We start from the raw sequence: 21,659 nt of genomic DNA, 5'->3' as shown, positions 1-21,659 counted from the left end.
TGTGAACACTCTGGGGGCGGTGGCTATCCTGAATGGGAGTGCTGCGAATTGAAAGTGTCGCCCATTGATGGCGAACTGAAGAAACTTTTGGTGCGAGGGAAAAATGGGAACTTGCAGGTAGGCATCCTGGATGTCGATCGAGGCTAAGTACTCTCCCTGCTCCATGGCTGATATAACTGAGCGGAGAGATTCCATCCTGAAATGTTTGACCCTGATGAACCTGTTTAGGAGCTTCAGGTCCAAAACCGTACTGACTGTCCCGTCCTTTTTGGGGACCGCGAACAGATTGGAATAAAAACCCTGAGCTTTCTCGTGCTCTGGTATGGGAACAATGACTCCGTTGTTTTGGAGTGAATTGATGGCCCCTAGCAGCCTTTGCCTGGGGCTTCACCTTGGGAAGTCAGGAGAGAAAAAAAACTTGTTGTAGGGTACCTGATGAACTCTATTTTGTACACTGAAGTCACCAGTTCCGCCACCCATAAGTCGTGTGCTACCTCGGCCCAGATATGACGAAAAAAAGAGCAGGCGGCCCCCCACCCTGCTGATGTCGCCTACCAAGGGCTCCGAGTCATTTGGCTGAGGGTCTCTGGGCCCTGGCTCCTCTCGACCTGTGCTGGCGAGCGCGCATCCTTCCCACCGGAATAGGTCTATATGAGACCTGTCGCACCCTATCCTGGTTGGAGCGAGGTGGGCCGGCCGAACTGCCATCCATCCGGTGTTGCAAAAGGCTCGAAAACGTGTCGGGACCTGGCGAAAAGGCTGTTTCACCTTTTGCTGCGGAAGGAAGCTGCTTTTTCCTCCTGTCGCGTCGCAGATGAGCTGATCCAACTTCTCCCCGAACAGGCGGCCTCCCTGATAGGGCAAGGAAGTCAAGGACTTCTTGGGAATTGAATCGGCCCGCCAAGTCCTCAACCAGAGGGCTCTCCTAATGTCTACCGCGTTAGCGGCTGCAAATGCCGCACAAATAGCCGCATCCAAAGAAGCATTAAGTAGTCTCCAGCCATAGCAATCTGACTTGCGACCTCAGACACCGCCGCAGGTAGGCCTCTATCCTCCAAAGCCTTATTCAAAGACTCTGACTATGACATCATGGCTTTGGCTACCCACGTCGCCACGAACGAGGGGGCGAGCGCCGACCCTGATGCCTCAAAAACTGATCGCGCCAAGCTCTCTGAGCCGATCCGTGGGGTCCTTAATGGACGAGCCGCTAGGTACTGACAACAAAGACTTCGAGGCCCGGCGCGACACTGGCGGGTCCACCACTGAGGATTCCGCCCATTTCTTACAGAGTTCCGGGGCAAATGGGTATCTTGCCTCTCTAGTCTTCTGGCCCGAGAAGCGCCTATCTGGGCGTTCTCTGTGGCACTGCACTATGTCCTCAAATTCTGGGTGAGTGCCAAACACTTTATGCGGTTGCCTGGCCTGCTTAAAGGCTACCTTATGGCCCGCGGCCAAGGTAGCACTACCTTCAATTCCCAGGGTCTGATTGACAGCTTCAATGGAGGCTGTCCACTGTCTCCCAGCACCCCGGGGCATCTAGATCAAGTGGCTCGTCTGAGTCACGATCCAAACTATGCCCGCTCCCGCTCGCTGGTGAAGGGAAGCGTGATGCTGAACTCCCCGATGCCGCGGCACCGGATAGACCGGGAAACCTTGTGTGGGTTCGTTTCCTTCGCCCGTCTGGCATGGGAGCGGCCCCTGCAGGCCGAAGGTTCCTTTGAGGTGGAGGACCCCTCCCAGATAAGCAAGTCACTATCCATGCCCCCCTTTGGGGCGTGAAGGGACTCATTCGCCTTTGCAAGAGGAGCCATAGACTGGGACAAGGACAGCGCCCATTCCGGAGGATTCGGCTCTCTTGATTCGGTCGCCGGGGGGGGGGGGGGGGCTCCTGGGCGCGTTCGAAGTCGCAGGCCTCGCACAATTTGGCGCTCTGCGCTCGTGGAAACGGAGCCCTACAAGAAGTGCATGCAGCGTAGAGAAAAGTGTGCGTCTTCCCTTTCCCGGCCATATTGTGCCTGCCAGGCATTTTTTTTTTTTCTTTTTACACCTTTTTTTTTTTTTACTTCAATGAGAGGGAGGGGTGGGGGAGGAGGGGCCCCCTTGGTGTTTAGCGGTCTCCGCAGCGAAGCTGCACTCACCTGACTTGTGTCCCCCGACTGCGCGCCGCAGCCCTGACCTCCTCTGAGCCTGCGTGGGGCAAGCCGACCTCTTCCCTTCCCTGGTCGCGGCCTACCCCGCACTGAAGCCAGGGCCTGGATTTATCCAAGGGGTGAGCCGCCGGAAGTGACGCCGCGCGCCGAGGGCGGTACTTCCGCCGCGGCCTAACACTGACCAAGGCCGGGGATTAAATTCTTCACCACCGCCCGCGGCGGACGCGCGCGTCGCAGCGGCGGTGATGGTGGCGAAAGTGACGCTACTCCTGGCCCCACTATGGAAACGAGGAGGGCTTCAGGGGAACGCACACTGCTGCCTGCTGCTGCCCAGGAGCCCCCCGTACGACCTGTACCTCCAAGTCCACTTCATTCAGACAACTCCAAGTAGGCCCTTCAGGGATCACGACCAACCAAAACAGGGAGCGTGGGGTGGTGTGGGGATCCTGGACGGTGCAGGCACCCTAACTCCGTCCAGCATCAGCCGAGGAGACCGTCCGCCTCCTTGCAGCACCTCCGTCTTGCATTGGTGGAGCAGTGGGGGCCGCTCGGACCGTCTTGTGCCTCTGAATAGCCCATGGTTTCTCTACCTAGGGGTGGTCAGGGCTAAGTCCAGCATCATGTCCCACGTCGCGGGAAAGGATACGTGGAGGGCCACTCGCACGTGCTCGCCCGTTGTTGGTTTGGGGAAATCGGACCCTTTCAATAGGATCCGTTGCCCCTGTCTCATCTTCATGGAAAAAATAAAGAAAAGGAAAAAACAAACTAAAATAACAAATTCTGGGGAAATTGCCCAGATTTGTCCCACGGTGCGGGAAAAGATACATGGAGACGATACTCGACACGTGCTCGCCCGTTGATGGTTTGGGCAAATCGGACCCTTTCAATAGGATCCGTTGCCCCTGTCTAATCTTCATGGAAAAAAAGTCTGGAGAAAAAAAAAGACCAGACGTGTGCCTCCATAGACACTAAGCAAAAAACTGGCTTCCGCCCGCAATCAGGGTGAGGGTGTATACGGCGGGGGAGGAGCTAACCTTGTGTTGTTTGCCTAGTGTTAGCCTCCAGATGGCGGTAGCATACACCACAGTACCTGTGTCCCCCAATGAGACGAAGGACAAATTGAAAGAACACAGGATTAATAGTATTGTCCGTCATGGAGGCGAATACGTAGGGTCAACGCCATGTGCTGGAAGCCCCGTACGAAGGATCGTGGGGGTCCGGCAGCTGAGTAGATGACCTTTTCCTATATGCTTTGTCAGGGCGCACAGGGGTGATGTAAGGCCTACCGGGTCCTGGGTGAAATCTCCCACGATTTTGGCTTGGATGTTGGCGTTGCTGGAGATGCTACACAAGATCTTCGCGCTCTCAAAAGCCAACTCTGGATTTCCGGAGCCGTGGTACAAATACCTGCGGAAACGGAGACGTGATATCTGGTGAACCCCATGGCTGAATTTACCCAAACCCCTTGTGGATCTCCAGAGGGGAGGAACTGACCTGGCGATGTTGACCACATGATCGGCCTTTTTGGATCGCGGGTTGATGCCCTGTAGTAACTGCTCCAGGGGGGTGACGATCAGCGAGAGGTGGCTCTGCCGCAGAAGGTCCATGAAGAGGTTCTCCTTCTGCAGTGTCAGGTTGAGGAGCATGAAGCAGCAAGTCACCGCCATCTCCAAATGTTTCTTACCTGGGTCGTACATAAACCGGGTAACCTTATTACCCCCCATCACGTCTCCAGGGACACCACATCTGCCGCGGAGAAAGAGGCGGCACACCATAGTAGTGTTCTCCCCGGCCTCCGCCCATCTGCAGGTCCCTTTTACATTTCCAAATGTGCACGGCTCTCCATACGGTACCTGGAAATGGGGCGTAAGTGTCCAGCTGTACGACACCCTCTTCCAGCAGGCTCAGACACAGCTCCAACATGGGGGACTCGTTCAGTAAGTGATGCATTAAACTGAAGCCGGGCGGCTTGTAAGCGGCCTTCTCCTCCCCTGTGAAGTGCACATGATCAGATATATTTCCCCCCGGCAAAATGTCATACAAAAACTGATAAAATTTTTGGAAATCCTCAGTGATCGACTCTGACCAACTGGAGGGAGCTGTGTAAGCTTCGCTGCAGTGGCCACTACAGGTGAAATGTAGTACTGCATTCCGGATAAAGATGTATTAATAGCACCGTCTGCTTACCCTGCATCTCCACGTACTGCTCCACAAAGTCTTCGTGTTGCGGTTCATAATCTCTCAGGAGTTTGTAGAAGACGTCGAGTACGGCCTCGGCCACTTCCCACTGTCGGGACGTTATAAAAGAAAACAGGATCATGACACTAAAAGGGTTAAAAATGACCAGCGTTTGAGTTGAGTATATAGTCTCCTACTTTCTCTGCTGCTCTCCTGTAAGCTCTGGTGCGGAAGCGGAGGAAGACGGTATCGCGGAGGAACTGCAAGTACGGATCAAATCCGGGGGCTCTTAAGCCGGCGCCAAGGTTGGCCGGAAAATAGCTCTCCACCAACGTACCGATGAGGTTGCAAAATGCTCTGGTCAGCGGATATTCCTCAGCCCGGGACTCGATTTCATTCAGTTCCACCTTAAAAATAAGGAAGAAGTTATCACTTTACGGCACTGCTGCAAAATTGCGACTGAGACTTAAAGGGATTGGTCAAGGAACGTCATTAGGAAAGGGGACAACATCAGAAAATGGGACTACCTCTATTCCAGCCGCCTGCCTTTGTCCGCTGGGTCTCACAGTTTGCAAAATCTGCGGAAAAAGTTGGATTATTTGTGAAATATGAGAAAGGTGATAAAAGAAGAGGACGGGTGTCGTCATAAAACACCGAAGGATCATTGTACCTGAGTGTGTTCCAGGGACTGCCAGAGAGAAGCCGCCACCTCCGGAGACTTCCCGAAGGCCGTCAGCGTCTTCAGCAGCTCCGCCTTCAGGACGGGAGGAATACTGCACTGCAGGAGCCCCAGTATCACGATGATCGGCGTCCACTGGGCGTGTTCACACAGGGCCAGACGGGCACTCTCACTCTACACCGAAAGAAACGATGCTGGAGTCATGTATCCTGCATTATACTCCAGACCTGCACTCGCTATTCAGTCGCTTTCCACGTCTTACCCATTCAATGACTGTGGTGGTGAGCTGCAGGAATGCCACGAGTCCGTCCATCTCCCGCTGGGTGATGCCCCTCAGTGGCGGGTGACGATGGTGGATGATGTCGGTGCGCGGTATGTCCCTCCGCAGGTGCTCGTGGTACAGCATCAGCGAGTGGAAGAAGTGATCCCAGGACACGGGGCTGCCAGCCTGCAGGTTCTCAGCTGAGATATATGGAGAATTAGGATCTGGTGATGGTGAAGTATTCAACATGCAGAAAAAGCGCCGATCACTTGGCTGAAAGATAACACCCCAGAGGGGATTCCAACTGCCACACACTGCCCCCGCAGGAGGAATGCAGCATTACATATCAAGTCCTCCAGAGCAGAAGTCACTTTGTATTCAGGCTCTCCGCCCTCTCTAATAGACCGGGGTAGGGCGTATGGACAGGAGGATACAGATTGGGGGGGGGGGGACCACCATCCCCTTTACAGTCAGTATCGGGCCGTGGACTTACCGTGGCTGCTGCCATTGGCTTTGAGGAAGCTGAAGCAGTAATGGGCGCACTGCGGCCCATCGGCCAGACCCCGCAGCATCTTCAGGTAAGGAATATACAGGGTGGGCGGCAGGAGGTCGCTCATCTGTCTCACAAACTTGGACAACAAAACCTGGAATATGAGGACGGGAAACCGATAAATGCACAAAGTACACAGCTCTGATCATCCCGCTCCCTGGGACAGGGGTCCAACATCTGGCACCCCCCATATATCAATATCTGAGCACCCCTGTCCATAAGCATCACTTAATCACTGGATAGGGGGTGTCAGACCATTGTGACTCCTACTGATCCCAGGTGAATTGGGTCAAAAAGTCCCAAAAAAACTCCAACAGATTGTGACTCTGTTACCCATGGGGAAGCTAAGCGAGCCCATTCACCTGCACAGAGCGACGAGACACTCCTTTACCTGGCGCTGCGGAGGCCTCTGGTGAGCAACTCCAAGGTAGGAGCCCATCAGCGTAGTGTTCTGGAGGGGTTCAGTCGGGCACCAAAACTCCAGAGCCAGCTCCAGATGGAAGGAGTCGTTCTTGTAGAGCTCGCCGATCTATCAAATCCAAAAGTATAGAAATGCTAAAAAGTAGCAAAAACAGCAGGCAAAGCAGGGATAAAACAGCAGGCAAAGCAGGGATAAAACAGCAGGCAAAGCAGGGATAAAACAGCAGGCAAAGCAGGGATAAAACAGCAGGCAAAGCAGGGATGTGCAGCAACATAAAACTCAGACATGTTCTTACCAGCAGCATGAGGTGCTCCATATCCCGACGCAGCGAAGAAGGCGGCTCGCTCCCCATCTGCAGGCTCATGTGGATCAGACGGGCGTCCTCCTCAGCTCGGTTCCTCAGCTGCTTTACCTATAAAGATATTAGAAAGAGCACTGTATGGGTGATACCATCAAGACCCCCACTGATCTGCAACCCTCTGTGCATGCAGGTTGCAAAATTAACCTCGATGCAAAGTATTTTTCCTTTTTAGTATGGAACGACAGGGATTGCACATGCTCCGGTCTAAAAACAATCACCTATGCAGAGGGTAAGTGACACATTTTTTGTTTACTTGGTCAGAAATCAAAGATCCAGGTCGCAAGATTGCAGGAGGAGTTCAACCACTTTGCGATGAGGTTTTCATTTTTTATAAGGAGCAACAAAGGATTGGAAATTTACGGGTCCAAAAATTATCACCTACGCACAGTGATTTTTTTTTTTTTTTTTTTACCTGGTCAGAAATCAAACAACCAACCTTCATTGGCATCCGGGTGAGGAAATCCGTGACCAGGGTGTGAATCCTACGGATGAAGAATTCCTCCTGGGGAAAGAGCTCAGCGGCCACCACTGCATCAGTGAGGAAGAGGAAAGCATTGCCGCCGATGGCCATCTCCGCCAGTGCTTCATCAGCCTCAGTGAACTCCGCCAACGCTGAGAAATGAAAGAAAGGTGGCATTAATACAAAACAAACAAAAAAAAAAGATGCAGGACAATATAAAAACAAAATTAAACAAGGCATCGACCCCCACACCTGCAACTTCAGCGAGCTGAGAAACACCACGAAGGGCAAGCGCCCAGGCCAGCCGCACAGTGGCCTGCAGACCGGATAACTTCCACGGCAGGGAGTCCTGCAGTCTCTGGTGAATGGCAGCCACATACTGCTTATCAGTCAAAAGAGGCGTCTGCTGCATCAATTCTGGGATAAAGGAAATAAAAGGATCTATTAATAAAAGAAAAAGCAGGAATTGTGTAAATGAGTTCAATAGTAATGTCAAAAAATTGTGTGTCTGCAGCCACCACTAGGGGGAGCTCCCTGCATACAGAGATACATGATAAGATCCTGTCTGCAGCCACCACTAGGGGGAGCTCCCTGTATACATAGACACATGATAAGATCGTGTCTGCAGTCACCACTAGGGGGAGCTCCCTGTATACAGAGACACGTTATAAGATCCTGTCTGCAGCCTCCACTAGGGGGAGCTCCCGTATACAGAGATACATAAGATCCTGTCTGCGGTCACCACTAGGGGGAGCTCAGTTCACTCGGATGAATAGAAGACCCTTTGGAAATAGGTAGGGGTCCTGCACCTATCAGACAGTTGTGCCGTATGTGTCCGAGATGTGATTACCCCTCTAATAAGCAGAAGGTGACCTACCGTCTCTGTCCTCTGTTCCTTGCTCTAAAAAGCTCACATCAAAGCAGTAGAGGAGCGCCATGAGCAGGTAGAGGTTGACGCTGTCCAGGGTGCCGTCCGCCTCCACGGAGACTTTCTCCAGGTGTCCGATCAGTAGCAGCGTGTCGTCCTTGCCCAGCGGGGTCTGACAGGCCCAGGAGAAGAGACTTTCTGCAAGTGACTGGCGGCTTTCCTTAATAAGATCCGAGACCTGCGAGGAGTTACAGTGATTACGGGGGAACAGAAAGCCGGCCGGGGTCTACGACAACGTGGCTTATCAGCGGCACGGCCAGACCCCTACGATCTTCCTTCCCTTCTGGATGGCAGGACCATGATGGTAGTGAAGATCGGACCCCCCCAGTGGCGGCATTGCCCCTTCCTACCTCCTTGCGGTGCTTCTCATTGCCCAGACCTCGCTCCTTTTGCAGCTTGTCGAATTCGTTGTTCACGTTGATCTGGGACAGCAGGGTGAGGATCTTCTGGGTGAGGCCGCTGTCCATCAGGTCGTCGGTGAAAAGCGTCGTCATAGCCTCCAGCTCCGGGCTGAGTGGGAGAAAACACCCCATGAACACCCCACAGTACAGGCTGCAGGGGCCCAATAAGATCTCATCTTGTGATTATTTTCTTGTACAACATTTTAAAAGCTGCAGTTTGTGCTCCAGAGCTGCTCTTCCGATCACAACTGCAGCAGAAAGTACTGACCGCGGTCACATTTTTTTTTAGGGGAAGCAGCCTCCATCCTCCTCCTCATGCACCGATAGGACAAAAACGGACGAAGACGGGTTATCCTGATGGGAGAAAAGTATAACACCCCCCCCCTCCAAAAAAAAAAAAAAGTGCCCACCCCTTTTAGTAATCACATGACGCTGCCGACCATACCTGAGGTCCATGGTAAAGGTCTTGCCCTTCCGGGACTGGATGAGGGTGCACAAGGAGTTGGCGACACATCGCTTCCCGTCCCAATATAAGAGCACGGCGACCAGACCCCGCGTGAGGCCGGGGAAGTGGGGCTGCTGGTGCTCCCCTGTAAGGTAAGGAAGCCGGTCAGCGAGACATCCCTAGAACCAGGGGGTCCCAGAAGCCCCCCGTCCTGCAAGTGACGGCCGCAGCAGGGACAGCTGTCTGACAAGTGCGACGCTCTCCGAGTACAGATGGCAGGAATGAGCCCGGAGCGTCCGACAGCAGATACAACTGTAATAAAGCAGCAGCTGCGAGAAGACGGTGCCCCGAAATCACCTGCGACCAGAAGCTCCACCGCGGCCATCTCCCCGATACCGAACAGGTCGCTCAGGATGAAGGCCTCCTTAATGAGAGACTCGGGCAGAAGGCGAGTTCCCTGCTGCCCCTTAATGGCGATGCCCTCAGTGCCGGCCTTCTGGACCTTCTCATGTTGTTGGGGACTCTTGGGCTAAAGAGAGAAAAATGAGTGCAGCTCTGGAGTATAATACAGGAGGTAACTCAGGATCAGTAATGTAATGTATGTACACAGTGACTGCACCAGCAGAATAGTGAGTGCAGCTCTGGGGTATAATACAGGACCAGTAATGTATGTACACAGTGACTGTACCAGCAGAAGAGTGAGTGCAGCTCTGGGGTATAATACAGGATGTAACTCAGGATCAGTAATGTAATGTATGTACACAGTGACTGCACCAGCAGAACAGTGAGTGCAGCTCTGGAGTATAATGCAGGATGTAACTCAGGATCAGTAATGTAATGTGTGTACACAGTGACTGCACCAGCAGAATAGTGAGTGCAGCTCTGGAGTATAATACAGGATGTAACTCAGGATCAGTAATGTAATGTATGTACACAGTGACTGCACCAGCAGAATAGTGAGTGCAGCTCTGGGGTATAATACAGGATGTAACTCAGGATCAGTAATGTAATGTATGTACACAGTGACTGCACCAGCAGAATAGTGAGTGCAGCTCTGGAGTATAATACAGGATGTAACTCAGGATCAGTAATGTATGTACACAGTGACTGCACTAGCAGAATAGTGAGTGCAGCTCTGGGGTATAATACAGGATGTAACTCAGGATCAGTAATGTAATGTATGTACACAGTGACTACACCAGCAGAATAGTGAGTGCAGCTCTGGAGTATAATACAGGATGTAACTCAGGATCAGTAATGTATGTACACAGTGACTGCACCAGCAGAATAGTGAGTGCAGCTCTGGAGTATAATACAGGATGTAACTCAGGATCAGTAATGTAATGTATGTACACAGTGACTGCACCAGCAGAATAGTGAGTGCAGCTCTGGAGTATAATACAGGATGTAACTCAGGATCAGTAATGTAATGTATGTACACAGTGACTGCACCAGCAGAATAGTGAGTGCAGCTCTGGAGTATAATACAGGATGTAACTCAGGATCAGTAATGTAATGTATGTACACAGTGACTGCACCAGCAGAATAGTGAGTGCAGCTCTGGAGTATAATACAGGATGTAACTCAGGATCAGTAATGTAATGTATGTACACAGTGACTGCACCAGCAGAATAGTGAGTGCAGCTCTGGAGTATAATACAGGATGTAACTCAGGATCAGTAATGTATGTACACAGTGACTGCACTAGCAGAATAGTGAGTGCAGCTCTGGAGTATAATACAGGATGTAACTCAGGATCAGTAATGTATGTACACAGTGACTGCACCAGCAGAATAGTGAGTGCAGCTCTGGGGTATAATACAGGATGTAACTCAGGATCAGTAATGTATGTACACAGTGACTGCACCAGCAGAATAGTGAGTGCAGCTCTGGAGTATAATACAGGATGTAACTCAGGATCAGTAATGTAATGTATGTACACAGTGACTACACCAGCAGAATAGTGAGTGCAGCTCTGGGGTATAATACAGGATGTAACTCAGGATCAGTAATGTAATGTATGTACACAGTGACTACACCAGCAGAATAGTGAGTGCAGCTCTGGAGTATAATACAGGATGTAACTCAGGATCAGTAATGTAATGTATGTACACAGTGACTGCACCAGCAGAATAGTGAGTACAGCTCTGGGGTATAACACAGGATGTAACTCAGGATCAGTAATGTAATGTATGTACACAGTGACTACACCAGCAGAATAGTGAGTGCAGCTCTGGGGTATAATACAGGATGTAACTCAGGATCAGTAATGTAATGTATGTACACAGTGACTGCACCAGCAGAACAGTGAGTGCAGCTCTGGGGTATAATACAGGATGTAACTCAGGATCAGTAATGTATGTACACAGTGACTGCACCAGCAGAACAGTGAGTGCAGCTCTGGGGTATAATACAGGAGGCAGGGTGATAGTGGTTGCTCACAGACTTACCGGGTTCTTGAACAGTGAGATGAAGTCCGGCTTGTGCTTCTTTAGCAGCAGGTCCAGGACGTGTGCGGCCTCCGGTTGCCTTTTGAGCAGCGCGCTCTCCGCCGTCGTCCAGATGTTCTTGTACGGACCCCACAGACTGGCGCCTGGAGCCGATGAGAAGTCGCACGTTACCATTTATACACCTCAGATACACAGGGCAGCCTGGGAGTTGTTGTACGCCAGGAGAGGATATAAACCCCTTTTTCTCCTACCATTTTCCGTGCACATAGCTGCTGTGCAGAGGTGCGTGTCAGGGGTGTAAGGGCAGCGCCATTGTTACCCTCCAGAGCTGCACTCACTGTTCTGCCGAGGTGGTCACCACGCGAGTCTCACGGCGCTAGGACCCCATGTCTCATACTCATCCGGGGTCACCGTGCCTCTGATCAGAACAAACCAGAACCTTGCTTTCCCATGTTACCTGCATTTACCGCCAACGGCGCCGCCATCTTGGGACCGAACTTCCCAGACTAGCGATGTGAACGATCCGATACAAAGAGCCGGCTCCCTGCTGTGAACGAAATGAGCCGGCTCTGCAGGGAGAAGGAGCCGGTTTTTTTTTTTTTTTCTGGCGCTGGCAGCAGTGAATCCTGACTGTGACTCATCTGGGGGGAGGAGTTGTGGGTAAATGCACGTGAGTTAACCCTTCACTCCCAAATACATCCTGCCAGTGCCTCCATGGCATATATGGTGACTGTGTGTAAGAGGAGGGACGCAACAGGTTGCAATCTGGTGCGCTCGGCGCAGCGTCAAAAGGAGGCAGGCGCCGCCAAACGCAAACGCACGGGCTGCGCCCCCAGTGCTACAGATAGGGGATGCAGGAGGCATGCAGCGTCATGTGTCCGTAGGCTGGTCTCACACTTGTATATTTCGGCTGCACACGGATCCGTCTCCATTGACTCTCAGTGGTGACGGATGGGACTGTGCGTCCAGGTGTCACCGGTTTCCCACAGATTCGTGTGTCTGCATATTTTATCAAATGCACAAAAACGCAACTTTCATCTGAAAAACGCGCAGGGAGACGCGCGGATCCGCGGCTACACGTCTGGAAATAACATGGAGCTCTATGGAGCACGGATCCAGGACAGCACGGGTCCATGTGCCTCCGTGTGCAGGGATCCGTTCTGCGGCACTGAGCATGCTCGGGAGCGAGGGATGTGCTGTGTGCGACCAGACTGCAGACATAATATAGACTATGCTGCTCTGTCACACAGGGATCTTTCCCCCCTCACTAGAAGGGCTGGCGCCCTGTGCTATGCTGTGCTAATCAGTGGCGGATTATAATGAGGTCAATCTGGGCGGTAGCCCAGGGCCCAGTGGTGTGGGGGGCCCCCCAAGGAAAATTGCCCCATTATAATCCGCCACCATAGCGCCATGCCCCCCCATGTACCGACCCCCTCCCAGACCCACCGGCCACCACAGCGCCAGCCCCTCACTGATAAATCCCTGCTCTGTGCGCACAGGACCTGTGGTGAGGTCACAGGGCTGGCACCTGATCATGTGACACCTGACTCCTCCCCTCCTGTGACCTCATCACAGGTCCTGTGCACACAGCCCTCAATGTATTGTATGCGGGACTCTGCTGTGCTGTTGTCATGGTGCTGGATGAGGGAATTATGTGTGGGGTCAGGAGGGGTTTACAGGGAGGATGTAGCTGTGTGTGTGTGCAAGGTGTACAGAGCAGAGCCGAGCGTGTTCGAGGTGTACGGAGCAGAGCCGTGAATGTGCGAGGTGAGCGGAGCTGCATGTGTACGAGGTGTACGGAGCGGAGTCGCGTGTGTATGAGGTGTACGGAGCGGAGCTGCATGTGTATACGAGGTGTACGGAGCGGAGCCGTGAATGTGCAAGGTGTACGGAGCGGAGCTACATGTGTACGAGGTGTACGGAGCGGAGCCGCATGTGTACAAAGTGTACAGAGCTAAGCCGTGTGTTTATGGAGCGGAGCTGCGTGTGTACGAGGTGTATGGAGCAGAGCCGCGTGTGTACAGGGTGTACAGAGCATGGCTGCGTGTGTATAAGGTGTATGGAGCAGAGTCACATGTGTACGACGTTTACAGAGTGGAGTTGTGTGTGTGCTAGGTGTATGGAGCGAAGCCGTGTGTACGAGGCATACAAAGCGGAACCGTGTGTGTATGAGGTGTATGATGGGGAGCATTCATACCTCCCAACCATCCCAAATTTTGAGAGTCTGCCCCACTGCCCCGACCGGGAGCTTACTTTTCCCGCGGATATAGGAGTATACGGCGGAGCCCCGAGGAGTACTTGAAAACTCGCACGTGACATTCCATCGGAAGTGACGTGCTAGAAGCTGACCAGAGGAGATTGTGACGTAACCATGGAGGCACTTCAGGGAATGCTTCAGATCATCACCATGTTCTCCTCCGACAGCATGAACAGCGGGATCGCCTTGGACTCGGGGATGTCGGCCATGTGAGTGGATCATGATATGTCCTACACCAGATGGCTCAGGTGAGCACTACAATGTGAGCCGGGCTGGTATAGTATCTTTATAGAATCTTTCTTTCCCCTCTTTCCTTGTCTTTCTTTCTTTCTTTCTTTCACTTTCTGCTCTTTCTTTCTCTCTCCCTCTCTGTTCTTTCTTTTTTTTCCCCTTTCTTTCTTTCTTTCTTTCCTTCTCTCTTTGTTCCTTCTTTCCCCTCTTTCTTTCACTCTCCCTCTGTTCTTTCTATCCCCTCTTTCTTTTTTTTATCTTTCTGTTCTTTTTTTCTGTCCCCTCTTTCCTTCTCTCTGTTATTTCTTTCTTTCTCTCTGTTCTTTCTTTTTCTCTCCTTTCTTTGTCTCTATTTTTTCTCTCTCTCTCTGTTCTTTCTTTCTTTTCCTCAGTATCAGTCAGTGTGCCCACAGTACCAGCCGCTGTGCCCTCAGTACCAGTCAGTGTGATCAGCAGTGTTAAATGGGTGTGGTTGGGGCGTGGACATGGGTGTGACTAGTTGTGAAATGGGTGTGGTTGGGCGGCCGGTAACCAATCATCATAGTGGAAGTCATCTGTTTCCATCAACTTTGTTATATGTGGGCAGTGGGCACCTCTAGTAAGGTATAATACAGCCCAGCATGGTATATACCCCCCCCAGCATAGTATAATACAGCCCAGCATGGTATAATACAGCCCAGCATGGTATATAGCCCCCAGCATGGTATAATACAGCCCAGCATGGTATATAGCCCCCCCAGCATGGTATAATACAGCCCAGCATGGTATATACCCCCCCCAGCATAGTATAATACAGCCCAGCATGGTATAATACAGCCCAGCATGGTATATAGCCCCCAGCATGGTATAATACAGCCCAGCATGGTATATAGCCCCCCCAGCATGGTATGATACAGCCCAGCATGGTATATAGCCCCCCAGCATGGTATAATACAGCTCAGCATGGTATATAGCCCCCCCAGCATGGTATGATACAGCCCAGCATGGTATATAGCCCCCCCCCCAGCATGGTATAATACAGCCCAGCATGGTATATAGCCCCCACAGCGTGGTATGATACAGCCCAGCATCATGGTATATAGCCCGCCCCCCAGCATGGTATAATACAGCCCAGCATGGTATATAGCCCCCCAGCATGGTATGATACAGCCCAGCATGGTATATAGCCCCCCAGCATGGTATATAGCCCCCAGCATGGTATAATACAGCACAGCTTGGTATATAGCCCCCCAGCATGGTATATAGCCCCCCCAGCATGGTATAATACAGCACAGCTTGGTATATAGCCCCCCCAGCATGGTATAATACAGCACAGCTTGGTATATTGCCCCCCCAGCATGGTATGATACAGCCCAGCATGGTATATAACCCCCCAGCATGGTATAATACAGCACAGCATAGTATATAGCCCCCCCAGCATGGTATAATACAGCACAGCTTGGTATATAGCCCCCCCCCAGCAAGGTATATAGCCCCCCAGCATGGTATAATACAGCACAGCTTGGTATATCGCCCCCCCAGCATGGTATGATACAGCACAGCATGGTATATACCCCCCCAGCATGGTATAATACAGCCCAGCATGGTATATAGCCCCCCCAGCAGGGTATAATACAGCACAGCTTGGTATATAGCCCCCCAGCATGGTATAAAACAGCCCAGCATGGTATATACCCCCCCCAGCATGGTTTAATACAGTCCAGCATGGTATATAGCCCCACAGCATGGTATGATACAGCCCAGCATGGTATATAGCCCCACAGCATGGTATATAGCCCCTCCAGCATGGTATGATGCAGCCCAGCATGGTATATAGCCCCCCAGCATGGTATATAGCCCCCCAGCATGGTATAATACAGCACAGCTTGGTATATAGCCCCCCCAGCATGGTATAATACAGCACAACTTGGTATATAGCCCCCCAGCATGGTATATAGCCCCCCCAGCATGGTATAATACAGCACAGCTTGGTATATAGCCCCCCAGCATGGTATATAGCCCCCCCCAGCATGGTATAATACAGCACAGCTTGGTATATCGCCCCCCCAGCATGGTATATCGCCCCGCCAGCATGGTATGATACAGCCCAGCATGGTATATAGCCCCCCCAGCGTGGTATGATACAGCCCAGCATCATGGTATATAGCCCGCCCCCCAGCATGGTATAATACAGCCCAGCATGGTATATAGCCCCCCCAGCATGGTATGATACAGCCCAGCATGGTATATAGCCCCCCAGCATGGTATATAGCCCCCAGCATGGTATAATACAGCACAGCTTGGTATATAGCCCCCCAGCATGGTATATAGCCCCCCCAGCATGGTATAATACAGCACAGCTTGGTATATCGCCCCCCCCAGCATGGTATGATACAGCCCAGCATGGTATATAACCCCCCAGCATGGTATAATACAGCACAGCATAGTATATAGCCCCCCCAGCATGGTATAATACAGCACAGCTTGGTATATAGCCCCCCCCAGCAAGGTATATAGCCCCCCAGCATGGTATAATACAGCACAGCTTGGCATATCGCCCCCCCAGCATGGTATGATACAGCACAGCATGGTATATAGCCCCCCCAGCATGGTATAATACAGCCCAGCATGGTATATAGCCCCCCAGCAGGGTATAATACAGCACAGCTTGGTATATAGCCCCCCAGCATGGTATAAAACAGCCCAGCATGGTATATAGCTCCCCAGCATGGTATAATACAGCCCAGCATGGTATATAGCCCCCCCAGCATGGTATATAGCCCCCCCAGCATGGTATAATACAGTCCAGCATGGTATATAGCCCCTCCAGCATGGTATGATACAGCCCAGCATGGTATATAGCCCCACAGCATGGTATATAGCCCCCCAGCATGGTATAATACAGCACAGCTTGGTATATAGCCCCCCAGCATGGTATATAGCCCCCCCAGCATGGTATAATACAGCACAGCTTGGTATATAGCCCCCCAGCATGGTATATAGCCCCCCCAGCATGGTATAATACAGCACAGCTTGGTATATAGCCCCCCAGCATGGTATATAGCCCCCCCAGCATGGTATAATACAGCACAGCTTGGTATATCGCCCCCCCCAGCATGGTATAATACAGCACAGCTTGGTATATAGCCCCCCAGCATGGTATATAGCCCCCCCAGCATGGTATAATACAGCACAGCTTGGTATATAGCCCCCCAGCATGGTATATAGCCCCCCCCAGCATGGTATAATACAGCACAGCTTGGTATATCGCCCCGCCAGCATGGTATGATACAGCCCAGCATGGTATATAACCCCCCAGCATGGTATATAGCCCCCCCAGCATGGTATAATACAGCACAGCATAATATATAGCCCCCCAGCATGGTATAATGCAGCACAGCTTGGTATATAGCCCCCCAGCATGGTATAATACAGCACAGCTTGGTATATAGCCCCCCCCAGCAAGGTATATAGCCCCCCCAGCATGGTATAATACAGCACAGCTTGGTATATCGCCCCCCCAGCATGGTATAATACAGCACAGCTTGGTATATAGCCCCCCCCAGCAAGGTATATAGCCCCCCCAGCATGGTATAATACAGCCCAGCATGGTATATAGCCCCCCCGGCATGGTATAATACAGCCCAGCATGGTATATAGCCCCCCCACCATGGTATAATACAGCACAGCTTGGTATGTCGCCCCCCCAGCATGGTATATAGCCCCCCCAGCATGGTATAATACAGCCCAGCATGGTATATAGCCCCCCCAGCATGGTATAATACAGCACAGCTTGGTATATAGCCCCCCCAGCATGGTATATATCCCCCCCAGCATGGTATAACACAGCCCAGCATGGTATATAGCCCCCCCAGCAGGGTATAATACAGCACAGCTTGGTATATAGCCACCCAGCATGGTATAAAACAGCCCAGCATGGTATATAGCCCCCCAGCATGGTATAATACAGCACAGCTTGGTATATAGCCCCCCCAGCATGGTATAATACAGCCCAGCATGGTATATAGCCCCCCCAGCATGGTATATAGCCCCCCAGCATGGTATATAGCCCCCCCAGCATGGTATAATACAGCCCAGCATGGTATATAGCCCCCCAGCATGGTATATAGCCCCCCAGCATGGTATATAGCCACCCAGCATGGTATATAGCCTCCCCAGCATGGTATAATACAGCCCAGCATGGTATATATCCCCCCCAGCATGGTATAATACAGCCCAGCATGGTATATAGCCCCCCCAGCATGGTATAATACAGCACAGCTTGGTATATAGCCCCCCAGCATGGTATGATACAGCCCAGCATGGTATATAGCCCCCCAGAATAGTGTAATACAGCCCAGCATGGTATATAGCCCCCCCCAGCATGGTATAATACAGCCCAGCATGGTATATAGCCCCCCCCCAGCATGGTATGATACAGCCCAGCATGGTATATACCCCCCCAGCATGGTATAATACAGCACAGCTTGGTATACAGCCCCCCAGCATGGTATGATACAGCCCAGCATGGTATATAGCCCCCCCAGCATGGTATGATACAGCCCAGCATGGTATATAGCCCCCCAGAATAGTGTAATACAGCCCAGCATGGTATATAGCCCCCCCAGCATGGTATAATACAACCCAGCATGGTATATAGCCCCCCCAGCATGGTATGATACAGCCCAGCATGGTATATAGCCCCCCCCAGCATGGTATGATACAGCCCAGCATGGTATATACCCCCCCCAGCATGGTATAATACAGCACAGCTTGGTATACAGCCCCCCAGCATGGTATGATACAGCCCAGCATGGTATATAGCCCCCCCAGCATGGTATGATACAGCCCAGCATGGTATATAGCCCCCCAGAATAGTGTAATACAGCCCAGCATGGTATATAGCCCCCCCAGCATGGTATAATACAACCCAGCATGGTATATAGCCCCCCCAGCATGGTATGATACAGCCCAGCATGGTATATAGCCCCCCCAGCATGGTATGATACAGCACAGCATGGTATAATACAGCTTAGTATATAGCCCCCCAGCATGGTATAATACAGCCCAGCATGGTATATAGCCCCCCAGCATGGTATATAGCCCCCCTGCATGGTATAATACAGCCCAGCATGGTATATAGCCCCCCAGCATGGTATATAGCCCCCCTGCATGGTATAATACAGCCCAGCATGGTATATCGCCCCCCCAGCATGGTATATAGCCCCCCCCAGCATGGTATATAGCCCCCCAGCATGGTATATAGCCCCCCTGCATGGTATAATACAGCCCAGCATGGTATATAGCCCCCCCCAGCATGGTATAATACAGCCCAGCATGGTATATAGCCCCCCAGCATGGTATATAGCCCCCAGCATGGTATAATACAGCACAGCTTGGTATATAGCCCCCCAGCATGGTATATAGCCCCCCCAGCATGGTATAATACAGCACAGCTTGGTATATCGCCCCCCCAGCGTGGTATGATACAGCCCAGCATCATGGTATATAGCCCCCCCAGCATGGTATAATACAGCACAGCTTGGTATATTGCCCCCCCAGCATGGTATGATACAGCCCAGCATGGTATATAACCCCCCAGCATGGTATAATACAGCACAGCATAGTATATAGCCCCCCCAGCATGGTATAATACAGCACAGCTTGGTATATAGCCCCCCCCAGCAAGGTATATAGCCCCCCCAGCATGGTATAATACAGCACAGCTTGGTATATCGCCCCCCCAGCATGGTATGATACAGCACAGCATGGTATATACCCCCCCAGCATGGTATAATACAGCCCAGCATGGTATATAGCCCCCCCAGCAGGGTATAATACAGCACAGCTTGGTATATAGCCCCCCAGCATGGTATAAAACAGCCCAGCATGGTATATACCCCCCCCAGCATGGTATAATACAGTCCAGCATGGTATATAGCCCCACAGCATGGTATGATACAGCCCAGCATGGTATATAGCCCCCCAGCATGGTATATAGCCCCCAGCATGGTATAATACAGCACAGCTTGGTATATAGCCCCCCAGCATGGTATATAGCCCCCCCAGCATGGTATAATACAGCACAGCTTGGTATATCGCCCCCCCAGCGTGGTATGATACAGCCCAGCATCATGGTATATAGCCCCCCCCAGCATGGTATAATACAGCACAGCTTGGTATATTGCCCCCCCAGCATGGTATGATACAGCCCAGTATGGTATATAACCCCCCAGCATGGTATAATACAGCACAGCATAGTATATAGCCCCCCCAGCATGGTATAATACAGCACAGCTTGGTATATAGCCCCCCAGCATGGTATATAGCCCCCCAGCATGGTATAATACAGCACAGCTTGGTATATAGCCCCCCCAGCATGGTATAATACAGCACAGCTTGGTATATAGCCCCCCAGCATGGTATATAGCCCCCCCCCAGCATGGTATAATACAGCACAGCTTGGTATATAGCCCCCCAGCATGGTATATAGCCCCCCCCAGCATGGTATAATACAGCACAGCTTGGTATATCGCCCCCCCCAGCATGGTATATCGCCCCGCCAGCATGGTATGATACAGCCCAGCATGGTATATAGCCCCCCCAGCGTGGTATGATACAGCCCAGCATCATGGTATATAGCCCGCCCCCCAGCATGGTATAATACAGTCCAGCATGGTATATAGCCCCCCAGCATGGTATGATACAGCCCAGCATGGTATATAGCCCCCCAGCATGGTATATAGCCCCCAGCATGGTATAATACAGCACAGCTTGGTATATAGCCCCCCAGCATGGTATATAGCCCCCCCAGCATGGTATAATACAGCACAGCTTGGTATATCGCCCCCCCAGCATGGTATGATACAGCCCAGCATGGTATATAACCCCCCAGCATGGTATAATACAGCACAGCATAGTATATAGCCCCCCCAGCATGGTATAATACAGCCCAGCATGGTATATAGCCCCCCCAGCATGGTATATAGCCCCCCCAGCATGGTATAATACAGTCCAGCATGGTATATAGCCCCTCCAGCATGGTATGATACAGCCCAGCATGGTATATAGCCCCGCAGCATGGTATATAGCCCCTCCAGCATGGTATGATGCAGCCCAGCATGGTATATAGCCCCCCAGCATGGTATATAGCCCCCCAGCATGGTATAATACAGCACAGCTTGGTATATAGCCCCCCAGCATGGTATATAGCCCCCCCAGCATGGTATAATACAGCACAGCTTGGTATATAGCCCCCCAGCATGGTATATAGCCCCCCCAGCATGGTATAATACAGCACAGCTTGGTATATAGCCCCCCAGCATGGTATATAGCCCCCCCCCAGCATGGTATAATACAGCACAGCTTGGTATATCGCCCCCCCAGCATGGTATAATACAGCACAGCTTGGTATATAGCCCCCCAGCATGGTATATAGCCCCCCCAGCATGGTATAATACAGCACAGCTTGGTATATAGCCCCCCAGCATGGTATATAGCCCCCCCCAGCATGGTATAATACAGCACAGCTTGGTATATCGCCCCGCCAGCATGGTATGATACAGCCCAGCATGGTATATAACCCCCCAGCATGGTATATAGCCCCCCCAGCATGGTATAATACAGCACAGCATAGTATATAGCCCCCCAGCATGGTATATAACCCCCCCAGCATGGTATAATGCAGCACAGCTTGGTATATAGCCCCCCAGCATGGTATAATACAGCACAGCTTGGTATATAGCCCCCCCCAGCAAGGTATATAGCCCCCCCAGCATGGTATAATACAGCACAGCTTGGTATATCGCCCCCCCAGCATGGTATAATACAGCACAGCTTGGTATATAGCCCCCCAGCATGGTATAATACAGCACAGCTTGGTATATAGCCCCCCCCCAGCAAGGTAT

The 21,659-nt window shown here is 51.8% G+C and overlaps 1 protein-coding gene across 4 annotated transcripts in view; it reads right to left on the bottom strand.

The window, feature by feature from the left end:
* The window catches only part of NUP205 (nucleoporin 205), a 29,363-nt gene extending 15,584 nt beyond the window's left edge, over nucleotides 1–13,779 (bottom strand). Inside the window, exons 1-19 of one of the 4 annotated variants that reach the window (XM_073567514.1) lie at nucleotides 13,539–13,779; nucleotides 11,286–11,428; nucleotides 9,193–9,364; nucleotides 8,836–8,980; nucleotides 8,340–8,499; nucleotides 7,939–8,167; nucleotides 7,314–7,478; nucleotides 7,038–7,213; nucleotides 6,536–6,652; nucleotides 6,211–6,348; nucleotides 5,763–5,913; nucleotides 5,270–5,469; nucleotides 4,999–5,181; nucleotides 4,856–4,906; nucleotides 4,526–4,735; nucleotides 4,338–4,437; nucleotides 4,004–4,141; nucleotides 3,645–3,834; nucleotides 3,437–3,557 (exon numbers count right to left, since the gene is read on the bottom strand). In XM_073567514.1, the coding sequence (XP_073423615.1) occupies nucleotides 3,437–3,557; nucleotides 3,645–3,834; nucleotides 4,004–4,141; nucleotides 4,338–4,437; nucleotides 4,526–4,735; nucleotides 4,856–4,906; nucleotides 4,999–5,181; nucleotides 5,270–5,469; nucleotides 5,763–5,913; nucleotides 6,211–6,348; nucleotides 6,536–6,652; nucleotides 7,038–7,213; nucleotides 7,314–7,478; nucleotides 7,939–8,167; nucleotides 8,340–8,499; nucleotides 8,836–8,980; nucleotides 9,193–9,364; nucleotides 11,286–11,428; nucleotides 13,539–13,764 (3,015 nt within the window). In that variant the 5' untranslated portion in view covers nucleotides 13,765–13,779. The other 3 variants (XM_073567515.1, XM_073567516.1, XM_073567517.1) reach the window with 3 other exon arrangements.
* Nucleotides 13,780–21,659: the final 7,880 nt, after the last annotated feature.

This window comes from Dendrobates tinctorius, unplaced genomic scaffold (assembly GCF_039654945.1).
Source record: "Dendrobates tinctorius isolate UK_male_01 unplaced genomic scaffold, ASM3965494v1 ptg000020l, whole genome shotgun sequence".
Lineage (NCBI taxonomy): Eukaryota > Metazoa > Chordata > Amphibia > Anura > Dendrobatidae > Dendrobates > Dendrobates tinctorius.
The sequence above is the reverse complement of the archived record's forward strand: the minus strand, read 5'-3'. Positions and strand labels throughout refer to the sequence as shown.